Source organism: Lepus europaeus, chromosome 13 (assembly GCF_033115175.1).
Source record: "Lepus europaeus isolate LE1 chromosome 13, mLepTim1.pri, whole genome shotgun sequence".
Lineage (NCBI taxonomy): Eukaryota > Metazoa > Chordata > Mammalia > Lagomorpha > Leporidae > Lepus > Lepus europaeus.
In genome coordinates, this window is record NC_084839.1 from 87,383,461 (window position 1) to 87,397,946 (window position 14,486).

General features: G+C 42.9%; 1 protein-coding gene across 1 annotated transcript in view; it reads left to right on the forward strand.

Moving 5' to 3' along the window:
* The window catches only part of VWA3B (von Willebrand factor A domain containing 3B), a 249,346-nt gene that overhangs the window by 180,134 nt on the left and 54,726 nt on the right, over positions 1 to 14,486 (forward strand). The window contains exon 20 of the mRNA XM_062208881.1: positions 7,470 to 7,520. Coding sequence (XP_062064865.1) covers positions 7,470 to 7,520 — 51 coding nt within the window. The remainder of the gene's footprint in view (positions 1 to 7,469; positions 7,521 to 14,486) is intronic.

The following is a 14,486-nucleotide window of genomic DNA, read 5'->3' on the forward strand; positions in this document are numbered from 1 at the left end:
CTTATGACGTATCTCCAAAATGGCACCTGCTCTTTGTCTTGCTTGCCTTTGAGAGGTGAGCGGAGAGAGAGAAACTCGTGTCCGTATCGGTCACTTTTTTTTTTTCCTCTCTCTCTTCTAGTTAGCCTGGTGAACTTTTCCCCACGGAGTTTCACGCCTCGTTCCCTCTAGCCTCCTCTTTCCACTTGCCCGCTGGTGTTTCGGGCTATGGAGGTTCGGCTCACCTCGCGTTCCAGCGCTGATGCGTTGAGTCTGCCGCTGGTGTCCCGAACTTGGGCTCCCACGCTCTCCACGCAGGTCCACTGTGAATCACTAGTTCCGAAAGAGTTTCCTCTGCTGTTTCTTCCCCTACTCTTCCTTGACCCTGCAGTATCTCCACTTATATTAACGTGTGTCTTGACGAACTATCAATGTGCTCCCTTCCTATTCCGCCATCTTGCCGCTCTCCTGGCTCCTGGCTTTGGATCAGCACGGTGCGCCGGCCGTAGCGCGCCAGCCGCGGCGGCCATTGGAGGGTGAACCAACGGCAAAAGGAAGACCTTTCTCTCTGTCTCTCTCTCACTGTCCACTCTGCCTGTCAAAAAATTAAAAAAAAAAAAAAACTTTTTGTTTTGTTGATCTGTTGTATTTTTTTTTTTTTAGTTTCAATTTCATTTATTTCTGCTCTGATCTTTATTTTTTGCCACCTGCTGATTTGGGGTTTGGTTTGTCCTTGTTTTTCTAAGTCTTCAAGATGCATCATTAGATCTCTAGTTTGAAATATTTCTCTTTTTTTAAGGGTAAGCACTTAATGCTGTAAACATCCCTCTTCATCTGCTGTATCACACAGGTTTTGAAATGTTGTGTTTTCATTTTCATTTATTTCAAGAAAGTTTTTTATTTCCTTTTTAATTTCTTCAATGACCCATTGATCATCCAGTAGCATATTGTTTAAAACCAAGTATTTATGAGTGTTCTATTGTTCTTCTTGTTGTTGATTTCTAGTTTTATTTCTTTATGGTCTGAGGAGAAAACACATGGTATGATTTCAATTTTTTATATTTTCTGAGACTTGATTTGTGGCCTATCCTAGAGGATGTTCCATATGCTGATGAGAAGGCTGAATGTTCTGTAGCTTTTGGGTGAAACGTCCTATAAATGTCTGTTAGGTCCATTTACTCAATTTATGTTTCAACTCTAATGTAGCTTTATTGATTTTTTTTCTCTGGATGACCTGTCCATTGATGAGAGTGGGATGTTGAAGTTACCCACTATTATTGTAATGGAGTCTATCTCTCCCTTTAGGTCTATTAGTATTTTCTGTATATATTTGGGTGGTTGTGTGCTGGATGTATATATGTATTTATGATTGTTATGTATTCTTGCTGAATTGAACCTTTAATCAAAATATAATGTCCTTCTTTATTTTTTTACAGTTTTTGATTTAAAGTCTGTTTTCTCTGATACCAGGATTGCTAAGCTTGCTCACTTTTGGTTTCCATGTGCCTGGTCTATCTTTTTCCAACCCTTCACTTTCAGTCTGGGTATACCTTTGTTTGTGAAGTGAGTTCTCATAGGAGCATGTAGTGGAGTCCTGGTTTTTTATAGATTCAACCAATCTAAGTCTTTTGGTTTGTGAATCTAATCCTTTTATAGTCAAGGTTAGTATTGACAGATAAAAGCTAAGACCTGTCATTTTGTTGACTTGATAATGAGTCTACCTGCCCTGGTGGTAGTATGTATTTTCATAACATTTACTTTTTTTTTTTTTTGAAAGATTTACAGAGAGAGAGAAGAGGGGAGGGCGGGAGGTCTTCCATCCGTTGGTTAACTCCAATTGGCTGCAATGACCAGAGCTGAGCCAATCCGAAACCAGGAGCCAGGAGCTTCTTCCAGCTCTCCCGTGTGGGTGCAGGGCCCAAGGACTTGGGCCATCTTCTACTGCTTTCCTACGCCACAAAAGAGAGCTGGATCAGAAGTGGAACAGCCAGGACTCCAGCCGGCGCCCATATGGGATGCCAGCATGGCAGACGGTGGCTTTACCCACTACACCACAGTGATGGCCCCAGCATTTACGTCAATGCAGGACACTTTGCAGGATTTCTTATAAGGCTGGCCCAGTGGTGGTGAATTCTCTCAGTTTTTGCTTATCTGGGAAACGCTTCTCCTTCACTTTTATAGCATAGCTTCACTGAATATAGTATTCTTGGAAGTTTTTTTTTTTTCTTTTAAGACCTTGAATATATAATCCCACTGTCTTCTGGCCAGTAGGGTTTCCACTGAGAAGTCTGATGTTAATTTAATTGGTTTCCCTTTATATGTAACTCTATGCATTTTTGATTCAGTCTGTTTGGCATTCTTTGAGCTTTGTATATCTGAATGTCCATGTCTCTGTCAAGACCTGGGAAATTTTCAAATATTATTGCATTTAACAGGTTCTCCATTCTTTTTTCCTTTTCTTCTCCTTCTGTAATGCCCAAAATACAAATATTTGGTTGTGTAATGGTATCCATATTTCACATATTTCATTCTTTTAAATTCTCTTCTCTTTATTTTTGCCTGATTGGGTTATTCCAAAATTCTTGTCCTCAAGGTCAGAAATTCTTTCCTCCTCTTGGTCTATTCTACTGTTAAAGCTCTCTCAATTGTATTTTTTATTTCACTGAAGATTTCATTATAAGATTTCTATTTGGTTCTTCTTACTGAATTCTATCTCCTAAGAAATGTTTTCATTCATGTCACTCATTGATTTCCTCATTAATTTATCTGTATTCACTTGCATCTCATTGAGTTTCCTTACAATTATTATTTTGAATGCTGTATCTGCCATTTCATAGATTTTCTTCAGCTCAGGATCTATTTCTGGAGGGGTAGTTTGTTCTTTTTTTTAATTTATTTATTTGAAAGACAGAGTTACAAAGCCAAAGAGAGAGAGGTCTTCCATCCACTGGTTCAATCCCCAGATAGCCACAACGGCCAGACCTGAGCTGATCCAGAGCAGGAGCCAGGAGCTTCTTCCAGGTTTCCCACATAGGTGCAGGGGCCCAAGGACTTGGACCATCTTCCACTGCTTTTCCAGGCAATGGCAGAGAACTGGATTGGAAGTGGAGCAACCAGGACTTGAACCAGTGCCCATATGGGATGCCGGCACTGCAAGCCAAGGCTGTAACCCACTGTGCCTCAGCACTGGCGGGGGTATTGTGTTCTTTTGGAGGCATCATGCTGCCTTGCTTCTTCATGTCTCCCATGTCCCTACATTGACATCTGCCCAGCTGGTTTATTTGTCTCTTCTTCCTTTATGGAGTGGGTTTTATTGTAAAATAATTTATGGTTTAACTGGAATGCAGTATATCACTTGGCTTGTTGTTTTGGCTTTGTTTCTAGGTGAGCTTAGGAGTGTAGTCTCTGAGTGATTTCTTTTGTCTTCATCATTGTCTGCTCTGTCTATAAGTGGCACAGGGGACCAGTCTGCTGCAGCTCATAGGGATGGAAGTGTGGCTTTGAGATGAATAAGGGTTTCCTTGGGTGTGTATCTTTGGTCCACATAGAGTTCAGTGTTAGTCTCCCTGGTGAATGTGATAGCCAAGGCCTTGTTGTTGGTGCTGTGGGAGACAAGGGTGGCTGCCCCTTGTCCTACTGGCAAGCCTGAGTGATGCCGGGATTTGTGGCTCTAGGGCTGTGGAAATGGTGGACCCTTCCTTAGGTCCTCTAGGAGAGTCCAACAGATGCTGTGGCTTATAATACCAGCAGCCCTTGTCCTGGGACTAGGAGATATGAACTGACCCTTGTTCCAGCCCTACAGGGTGACTACAAGGTATACAGGAGATTTTACTCTGGAAGATTTGAGTCCAGAGAAGTGGAATGCAGGTAGGTTATTCCTTATGTCCACCAGGCATATTCCAATGGCACTGGGAAATTTAGAATGAATTGTTAATAGTCCTGGTGTTGCAGGGTATAGTGGGGTCATTCTCCAGATGTCCAGGGTGGGATTTTTTGATGGGCTGATTCTAGTGCTAGCTCCCAAAAGCTAAGGTGAATCCCCTTGCGCACATAGAGTGTGTGAGTGTAGCTCTGGGGCTAATGCCCCAAAGCGCCCACAGCTGCAGGATGCAAGGAATCTGTCCTTTGCCCCAACACTGTGTTGCCCTGACTGTGGTGGTGGTAGGAGAACAGAGGCACACTGCGTAACTTTTTGCTGCTGTGTATGGCACTCTGAGGAAGTGGGGTAGGGGAAGGAAGCAAGGCGGCTTCCCTTGTGTATAGGTTGTATGCAAATACTACACCTTTTTTATAGAAGGGACTTGAGGGTCCTGGAACCAATCCCTCACGGATACTAAGAGATGACTGTTTATATAATTTCAGCATTTTATTTTATTTTATTTTTGACAGGCAGAGTGGACAGTGAGAGAGAGAGACAGAGAGAAAGGTCTTCCTTTGCCGTTGGTTCACCCTCTAATGGCCGCCGCGGTAGCGCGCTGCGGCCGGCGCACCGCGCTGTTCCGATGGAAGGAGCCAGGTGCTTCTCCTGGTCTCCCATGGGGTGCAGGGCCCAAGCACTTGGGCCATCCTCCACTGCACTCCCTGGCCACAGCAGAGAGCTGGCCTGGAAGAGGGGCAACCGGGACAGGATCGGTGCCCCGACCGGGACTAGAACCCGGTGTGCCGGCGCCGCAAGGCGGAGGATTAGCCTGTTGAGCCACGGCGCCGGCCAAGCATTTTTTTTGTATCAAGTTCAAGGTGATGATCACTTGACTACCGTGCAAGTGATATTCTCTAATAGTCCTGTGTCTGTGCTGACACAGGAACCTCTCCCCACAGAGGCAGATAATCCAGTCATCACCCTTGTCTGCCCTTAGCCTCTAGCACTTAATTAATCCTTGCTGCACAGCACTTAATTAAACTTGGAGTGTGTCCAGCTTCTTCAGGTAAACCCGTTCTTTGGGAAGCTGTGCAGTTGGCTTTTCGTTTTCTACCCTGTGGGTGGGGAAAAAAATGAGAAAAAGTCAACAAAAGTTAATGCAGTGGCCCAGGCCAGCATTTGTTGGTCTGTTGTCATTTTGCAGTGTGTCCAGTATGTGTTCAATGCAGGTACAAGGCCTCGCCTCCTGCCCACAGGGAGCACATCATGCAATCCAATGGCAAGCCTTTGCCCTGTGGCCTGCACAGGCCTGCCCAAGCCCACTTCCTCTGGAGCCTCTCCCACTGTCCCTCCCCTCAGAACTGAGACTTCTCAGTGTCCCTCTGTGTTCCACGGGTCCTTGGCCTTTCTCTCCCAGGCAGGTGAGCCATTGCAAGGCCTACCTTCTCCCATGGGCCTGTGGCTTCCAGGCAGGCCTTCCCTTCTCCCAGCTTTGATCCTCTTCCAGTTATGCTGCTGTTGCCCACTGGCTTGCTCCTCCCTCCTTGCCTCAGTGCCAAGAGCCTCCTCCAAAACCTTTCTCTGCATTGGCTGTTGAAACACTCCGGCTTCTGCACAGGACTCTGGCTTGTTGACTGTCTCTGCTCCACAAAGTGGCAGCACAGGCTGGTGGCTTGGCCAGCCATGTTCCTGCCTCATCTGTCCCAAGCACATGTCAGGATATATAGCTGATATATTTGTTGGATTGTAAATATATGTTTATATATTTGGTTATCTGAATTCAATTCATACTTTATCTAATTCCAGGGTAATCATTAAAACTCTTCAAATTCAGTTATTCAAAATGCAAATATAATACCGTTCAAATTCTAATGTAATTTGCTTGAGTAATTGAAGTATTCGAGTTCTATAATTATCTGGTTTGTGAAGGCCTGGTGCAGGGCACATGCTATAGCTTTGCGGTCAGACAGTGCTTGTGGGTTTCATTCCTAGCCCTGACACCTCCTCTGGGCAAGGATGTGAAGGTCATGAACCTCAGGTTTCTTATTTATAGGACTTGTGTCACAGGGCTGTTGTGAGGAGCATGTCAGTTATATATAAAGAGCAATTCATGTGAATTAACTCCCAGTTTCATTGAATCTATGGATCCTGAAATAAACATAAATATCAAGAGTTTAATGGTGACACTCCTCTTGCTCCATCGCATTGATTTTTTTTTTAAGATTTATTTATTTGAAAGTCAGAGTTACACACAGAGAGAGGCGGAGGCAGAGAGAGAGAGAGACAGACAGACAGACAGAGAGGTCTTCCATTTGCTGGTTCACTCCGCAGTTGTCTTCAATGACCAGAGCTGCGCTGATCTGAAGCCAGGAGCCAAGAGCTTCCTCTGGGTCTCCCATGTGGGTGCAGGAGCCCAAGGACTTGGGCCATCTTCTACTGCTTTCCCAGGCCATACCAGAGAGCCGGATCAGAAGTAGAGCAGCCTGGTCTTGAACCAGCACCCATATGGGATGCCAGCACTGCAGGCAGTGACTTTACCCACTACACCACAGCGCTGGCCCCTTATTATCCATTTTTTTCAAAGATTTATTTATTTATTTGAAAGTCAGAGTTACACACAGAGAGAAGGAGAAGCAGAGAGAGAGGTCTTCCATCTGCTGGTTCACTCCCCAGTTGGCTGCAATGGCAGGAGCTGTGCCAATCTGAAGCCAGGAGCCAGGAGCTTCCCTTGTTATCCATTTTGACAGAGTTGGTACTGACCCAACAGCAGGGCAGAACAGCACCTCCACCCAAAGTGTGTTCTCAGGGCCCTGACCCACTGATGCTGGCTCCAGTGGTTAGGAGAACGCCTCCAGGAGAGTGTGGTGTTCTCCCATCTCTTTTTATTGAAGCAATTTGATTTTCATGGACAATCAGCTCAAATCCTCCAGAGCCAGTGTTCTGTGCCCTGCACTCCAGGAAGCCTGCTTTCAGGGAATGATGTAGTGGAACAGAACTGGCCTGGAGCCCTGAAAGACACGTCGCTGATTAGTATAACAAGAGGAGCTGACCTGCCTGTAGGAGCCACTGGCTCCAGTCTCCTTGGGTTGACAGCTTCCCTCTGAAAAGCTGCTCAGGGAAGTGCCGGCGTCTCAGTGTGGCCCACCAGCTGGGGGAGAAGCAAGGCGCTTCACCTGGCAGCCCCTCTCAGCTCCTCTGGAAAATGAGGCGGCTGGGCTGGTGGATCTCTCCGGTGTGTCTCCAGCCTATTATTGATGACTCTGGGAACCCCCTTCTCTGAGAATCCAGGCTGAAGAATGTCTGCAGAAGGAGACCCAGGGCTCAGTTGTGTTTTCCTTAGGAAGGAAAATGGTGGGTGTCTAGATAAACACTTTCACACAGACATGATGAAGGCCAGTTTGTTTCCGGTCTGTCCTCAGCCTAGGCTTTACCTGGCTGTGCGGTGAGCTGAGCTCTCTAACATTTGACACAGTTGTCCGCAGTGATGCTAAGGAAGGGAGACACTCCTGTCCAATGCTTTAAGTAGGTGACAGTGACAGGGTCCCGTGGTGATGGTCCTGGGCTTGGGCCTGGGGTTGACCTTTGGCCATGGAATGAAGTCCTGTTACTAAACTGTTGTTGTTTTAAACAGGCGCTTGAATAAAATTGTTTGGAGAGCATTATCTGAAGAGGAAAAAGAAAGGTAAGCCATTGTGTCCCCTCCCTCTGAACTGTGTTTCAATTTTGGAGAATTCTACGTAACCTAAAATTAACCATGTTAAAGTGTATAATTGAGCAGTATTTAGAATATTCAAAATGTTGTGCCAACCAGCATCTATCTCTAGTTTCAAAATTTTTTATCACCCAGAAAAACACCTTGGACCTAGAAAGCAGTCATTGTCCTCCCCCCTCCCCCGCCCCAGCCCGTAGTAACTAACTAGTCTGTTGTTTTCCTTCTCCAAGATTTATTTATTATTTGAAAGAGTGATGGGGCAGGGGACAGGGGGAGGTTGTCCATCACTGGCTCACTCCCCAGATGGTTGCAACAGCCAGACTTGGCCAGGCTGAAGCCAGGAACTCCATCCAGGTCTCAGTGGTTGGCAGAGACTCAAATACTTGGACACTTTAGCAGGAAGCTGGCTCAGAAGTGGAACAGGCAGGACCCAAACTGGCACTCTGATATGGGATGCTGATGTTGCAAGTGGAAGTTCAACCTGTGGCACCACAACACCTGCCCCTTTTAGTCTGTTGTATGTCTATAAATTTGTCTATTCTGGATATATCATTTGAAAAGAATCCTATCACATAAGATCTTTTTTGTCTGACTTTTATTTAATGCAAAAATTTAATGTTTCTAAGATTCATCCAACTTATAGCATGTGTCAGCACTACATGTATACTGTGTATGTCTGTATATCTCACCATTCCTTTATCAATTCTTCCACTGATGGACATTTGGGCTGTTTCCACTTTTTGACTATTATAAACCACGTTGATATACACATTTGTGTAGAAGCTCCTGAATAGACATATTTTTTTCTTTTAAAAAAAGATTTATTAATTTATTTGAAAGGCAATGTTACAGAGAGAGGGAGAGACAGAGAGGGAACAGAGTCATCTTCCTGGTTCACTCCCCAAATGGCACAATGGCCAGGGCTGGGTCAGGCCGAAGCCAGTTGCCTGGGACTTCATCTGGGTCTCCCATGTGGGTGGCAGGGGCCCAGGCACATTAGCATGGAGCTGGGTGGTAAGCCAAACAGCTGGTTCTCGAACCAGCTATCGTATTGGATGCTGGTGTCTCAGGTAGCGGCTTAACCTGCTGTGCCACAGTGCCAGCCCCTTGCCGTGTGTTTTCATTTCTCTTGAGTGTATACCTAGGAGTGGATTTGCTAGCTACATGGTCATTTTGTGCTTTACATTTTGAGAAACCTCCAAAGTGTTTTCCACGGCAGCTGCACCATTTTACATTTTCACCAACAATCTATAAGGGTTCGTATTTGTCCAGATCCTCACCAATACTTGTTATTTTCCTTTTTTTAACTCACTAAGTCTCAAGTTTCTGTGAATTATTTAAACAAATTCTGTGAAGGTTTCAACAAAATTGACATAGCTGTATTAAAAATAGATTGGAAACCATAATCTAGAGCTTATGTATTCTTTATTCTCATTAAGAGTGAAAATACTGTAAGTAGGATACTGGGATAATACAGTGTCTTTTTCCTGTATATATATATATAGGATATATATATATATATATAGGATTATAAATAGGACATTAGGCAAATGAAATATCATTCTGTTACATTACACAGATTGCACAGAAGCAACTTTCATGACTTGATTAATAATTATTTTTGGTGGAAAAAAGCAAAAACAATTCAAAGGGTTTAGCAGAAAATTTTCAACAAAAGTTACAGCTTCCCATAATATGGCTTATTCTGACATCATTGTTGCTCTTGCTGTTTGAGAATACTTAGGCTTCTGTCAAATCTGATATCATCTTGGACAGTGTAGGTCTGGGAGCAATCGGCTTTCTTCCTCTTGATTATTTCTCATTGCATCAGTGCAGGTATACTGAGCAAATGTCTCTTTTGAAATCCAAGAGCTTCATGAGAACATTGCTGTCTTTGTTCACAAACTTGGGATTAATCCATCGCTTTATGGTACACATATCAATTATTCAAGTGAACAAAGCCCAGTACCATTTTTTACCTCTAGTGGAAATGGGATGTTTGGAAACCAGACAGTTGTGCTTATCCACACCACCACTGAAATGGTAGCAGGTGCCTGATCCCTTCTGCTGAGACATGCTGGCTCTACTCTCTATTTCTTCCGTTGTTGAACTTTGCCACGTGATCCCACTGTGTCCTAGCTTGTTGCAACAAGTGACACATGCATTATCCAACCGTTTCACGGGGAGAATTTCATTGTTGTGTCAAATCTGTAATCAGATGGCCCTCTTGCTTGTTTCTCCATCAGCGTTGTCAGATTCAGAGGACACTTGTATAGTCCGTTTTCCCTCACGGTGCTGCCTATAGCTTGGAATCCAATCTTTCAGAGGTGTTCCAAGCAGTCATAACCGGTGAATAGACAGACTGTCAAAAGAGAGTATCATTGCCGGTTCTTCTGTGGAACTACTTTCCTCGCAAGCACACAAGTCACAGCTTGTCCACAAAGAACACGCTGGAGCAGTACACTCCACGTTACTGTGCCGTGTGCATGGTCCCAGTGTCCCGTGTACAGCTGGTTTAGAACACACTGACCTTTTCAGATACAGTGCATTCCTCAACATGAAGTGACAACCTCATTCTAGAAAACACTTCCACGAACGCATTTCTTATATTAGATATCAGTTATGTATGTAATCTTTTGTTCAGTTGAATATTTAGTAAAAGTAACTTTTGCAGCAAAGTTTCTGCAGTCTTCACAGAATTGAAAACTATTTTCAAATGCTCTATTCATTCACCCGTTACTTTTCCTAAAGGAATAGAATTCTAAAAGCATCATGTTTATTTCAAAGTTACCATAAATGATCTATTTTACTACTCAATTTAACTTTTTATAGGTGTCCTACGTAAATAGGATGATGAGACATACTGGATTCAACTAATGAGTGTGAAGTTCTATCTCATTGTGGTTTTCATGTTCATTTTCTTAATGACTAGTGATCTTGAACATCTTTTCATGTTCTTGCTGTCCATTTGTATATCTTTGGAGAACTGTCTATTCAAATAATCCTTTGTCCATTTAAATTAGGTTGTATTTTTGTTGTTGAGTTATAAATATTCTAGATATGAAACTAATCAGATATGTGATTTTCCAACATTTTCTCCCATTCTGTTGGTTATCATTTCACGATCTTGATCATGCCCTTTAGTGTCCAAAAACTTTTAATTTTGAGAAAGTCAATTCTTATCTATTTGTTTCTTTTGTTGTTTGCACTTTGATGTCAAATCTTTGTCAGATTTGAGGTCATGAAGATTTCTCCTTTTTTCTTATAATATGATTCTGACTCTAGTTTTTATGTTTAATTTGTTCATTTTTAATTTTTTTTGTATATGGAGTGAGGTAGAGGTTCAGCTTCATTCTTTTGTATATGGATATCCAGTTTTCCAGAACAATTTGTTTAAGAGACTATTATTCCCTATTTTAAAAAAAAGATTTATTTAATTGAAAAGCACGGTGACACACACACACACACAGAGACAGAGAGAGAGAGAGAGAGAGAGAGAGAAAGAGATACAGAGGAGAGCTCTTCCACCTGCTGGATCATTCCCCAAATGCCTAGAACAGCTGGAGCTGGGCCACACTGAAGCCAGGAGCCCACAGCTCCATTTGGAGCCCTTGAATTCCTGGGATAAATCTCATTAGCCATGGTGTATAATGCCCTGTCAGATTTGACTTGTTAGTATTTTGTTAAGGATATTTGTGCCCATATTAATAAAGAAAATGGTCTGTGGTTTTCTTTGATATCTCTTCTGGCTTTGGTATAACAGTATTTCTGTCACTGTGTTAAAAAGTGTTCCCTTTCTTCCATTTTTTTTGGAAAAGTTTGAGTAGGATTGATGTGAATTCTTTTTTTTTAACAAAATTTATTTATTTACTTGAAATGCAGTGTTACAGAGGGGCAAAGGAAGAGAGAGAGAGAGAGAGTCAGTCTTCCATCCACTGATTTATTCCCCAAATGGCAGCAAGGGCTGGAGCTGGGCTGATCCAAAGCCAGGAGCTAGGAGCTTCTTCCAGGTCTCACATATGGGTATAAGGGCCCAAAGACTTGGGCCATCCTCTATTGCTTTCCCAGGCCACAGCTGAGAGCTGGATCGGAAGAGGAGCAGCCAGGACTCGAATCAGTGCCCACATGGGATGCTGGCCCTGCAGGTGGCAGCTTTACCCACTACACCCCAGTGCAGCCCGTGAATTCTTCTTCATTTGTTTGGTAGAATTTACCAATTAAGCTATCTGAGCTGGACTTCTCTTTGGTGGAGGTTTTTGATTCCCAGTTCAATGTCTTTACTTGTGATAGACTGTTGAGATATTTTTCTTAAGTTAGTTTTATTAATTTGTATATTTAGGAATTTCTCCATTTCATCTAGATTATCTAGTTTTTTGGCATACAACTGTTCCTAATAGTCTCAATAATCCTTTCAATTTTTATAAGGTCAATAATAATATCTGTGCTTTCATCTCTGAGATTAATAATTGTGTCTTCTCTTAGCTGTCTAAATTTATCAATTTTGTTGATACTTTCAAAGAACCAACTTTTTATTTTGTTGATTCTATTTTTCTAGTTTTTTCATATCTTCTTTACTCTTTATTATTTCCTTCCTCTGTTGGCTTTGGGTTTAGTTTTTGCCTCTTTTCTAGCTTCTTAAGTAGAAAGAGTGTTTATAATTAAGTATTATATTATTGATGTGAGACCTTTCTGTTTTCAATGACAGACTTTATAACCATAAATTTTCCTCAAAACACTTGCACTGCTGCATCTCCTAAGTTTTGGTATATTGTGTTTCCCTTATACACATTTCAAAGTATTTTCTAATTTCTCAAGTGATTTCTTCTTTGGCCCATTGGTTGTTTGAATGGGATATTTAATTTCTATTTAATTGCCATTTTTCTAGTTTTCCTATGATTACCATTTTTTAAAAGAGATTTAATTATTTATTTGAAAGCACAGTTACAGAGACATAGGGAGAGGGAGAAGCAGAGGGAGAGGGAGAGAGAGAATCTTCCATCTGCTGGTTCACTCCCCAAAATGGCATGGCCAGAGCTGGGCTGATCAGAGGCCAGGAGCCTCTTCCAGATCCTCCACATGGGGCCCAAGGACTCGGGCCATCTTCCACTATTTTCCCTGGCCATACCAGAGAGCTGGATTGAAAGTGGAGCAGCCGGAAATTGAACCAGCACCTATGTGGGATGCTGGCACTGCAGGCAGCAGCTTTACCTGCTACACCACAGCGCTGCCACCCCTCCCACCATGATTACTATTACTAGCTTCATTCTGTTGTAGGTGGAGAAGATATTTTGGATATATTAAAATACTCTGAGAATTTCTATGGCTTAACATATGGCCTATCCTTCAAAATATTAAGTGTGCATTTAAGAATGTATGTTCTGTTTTTGGGTCAGATGTTTTGTGTATGTCTATTTAGTATAGTTTATTTATAATCTTTTCTAGCCTTCTATTTCATTTTTTTCCCTTTTTTTAAAAGATTTATTCATTTATTATTTGAGAGGCAGAGTTACAGACAGTGAGAGGGAGAGACAGAGAGAAAGGTCTTCCATCCGCTGGTTCACTCTCCAAACGCTGCAATGATGAGAGATGTGCTTTTCCGAAGCATGGAGCCAAGAACTTCTTCCATGTCTCCCACATAGGTGCAGGGGTCCAAACACTTGGGTTGTCTTCCACTGTTTTCTCAGGCCATTAGCAGAGAACTGGATCGAAAGAGGGGCAACTGGGACACAAACCAGCACCCATATGGTGCTGCAGGCAGGTGCTTAACCTACTATGCCACAGTGCCAACCCCTATTTTTTTTCTTTTTAAAAATTTATTTATTTATTTGAAAGTCAGAGTTACAGAGAAGGAGAGGCAAGGACAGAGAAAGAGGGATCTTGCATCTGCTGGTTCTCTCTCCAAATGACTGCAACAGTCAGGACTGGGCCAGGCCAAAGCCAGGAGTCAGGAGCTTCATCTAGGTCTCCCATGTGCCTGCAGGGCCCGAGGACTTGAGCCATCATCCGATGCATTCCCAGGCGCATTAGCAGGGAGCTGGACTGGAAGTGGAGCAGCAGGACATGAAGCAGCACCCATATGGGATGCCGGTGCTGCAGGTGCTGACTTCACTTGCTATGCCATAGTCCTGGCCCCTCTATTTCATATTTTGATCTTCTATAGATATTCTATCCATTATTGAGAATGGAGTGTTGAAGTCTCCAATAATTTTTGGACAACTATTTCTCTTTTTTCATATATTTTAGGGCTCTGATGATAGGTACATATTTGTTTATAATTTTTATATCATATTGATTTGACATTTATCAATATTAGATGTTATCCTTTGTCTCATAACAATTTATGACTTAAAATCTTTTTTGTCTGATAATAGTATAACTACTCCAGGTTAACCAGCAGATAGGAATCCCTCTCCTTCTCCCTATCTGTGTGTGTCTATCTTTCAAACAGATAAATTAATTAAAAACTTTTTAAAAGAATAACTATGAGAAATGCACTTAGTAAAGGGGCTGCGACATTTATATGCAGCCTCATAAACTGGTGTAGAGCACTGTAGATGTCTGCTGAACCTGATCTCACAAATTTCAGTTTAAGAAAGAGTGGAGGGGCCAGCACTGTGGCTCGCTTGGTTAATCCTCCACCTGCGGCGCTGACATCCCATATGGGCACCGGGTTCTAGCCCCGGTTGCTCCTCTTCCAGTCCAGCTCTCTGCTGTGGCCTGGGAACGCAGTGGAGGGTGGCCTAAGTGCCTGGGCTTCTGCACCCACATGGGAGACCAGGAAGAACCACCTGGCTCCTGGCTTCGGATCAGCGCAGTGCCGGCCGTAGTGGCCATTTGTCGGGTGAACCAACGGAAGGAAGACCTTTCTCTCTGTCTCTTTCTCTCACTATCTGTATCTCTACCTGTCAAATAAATAATAAATAAATAAATAAAAAG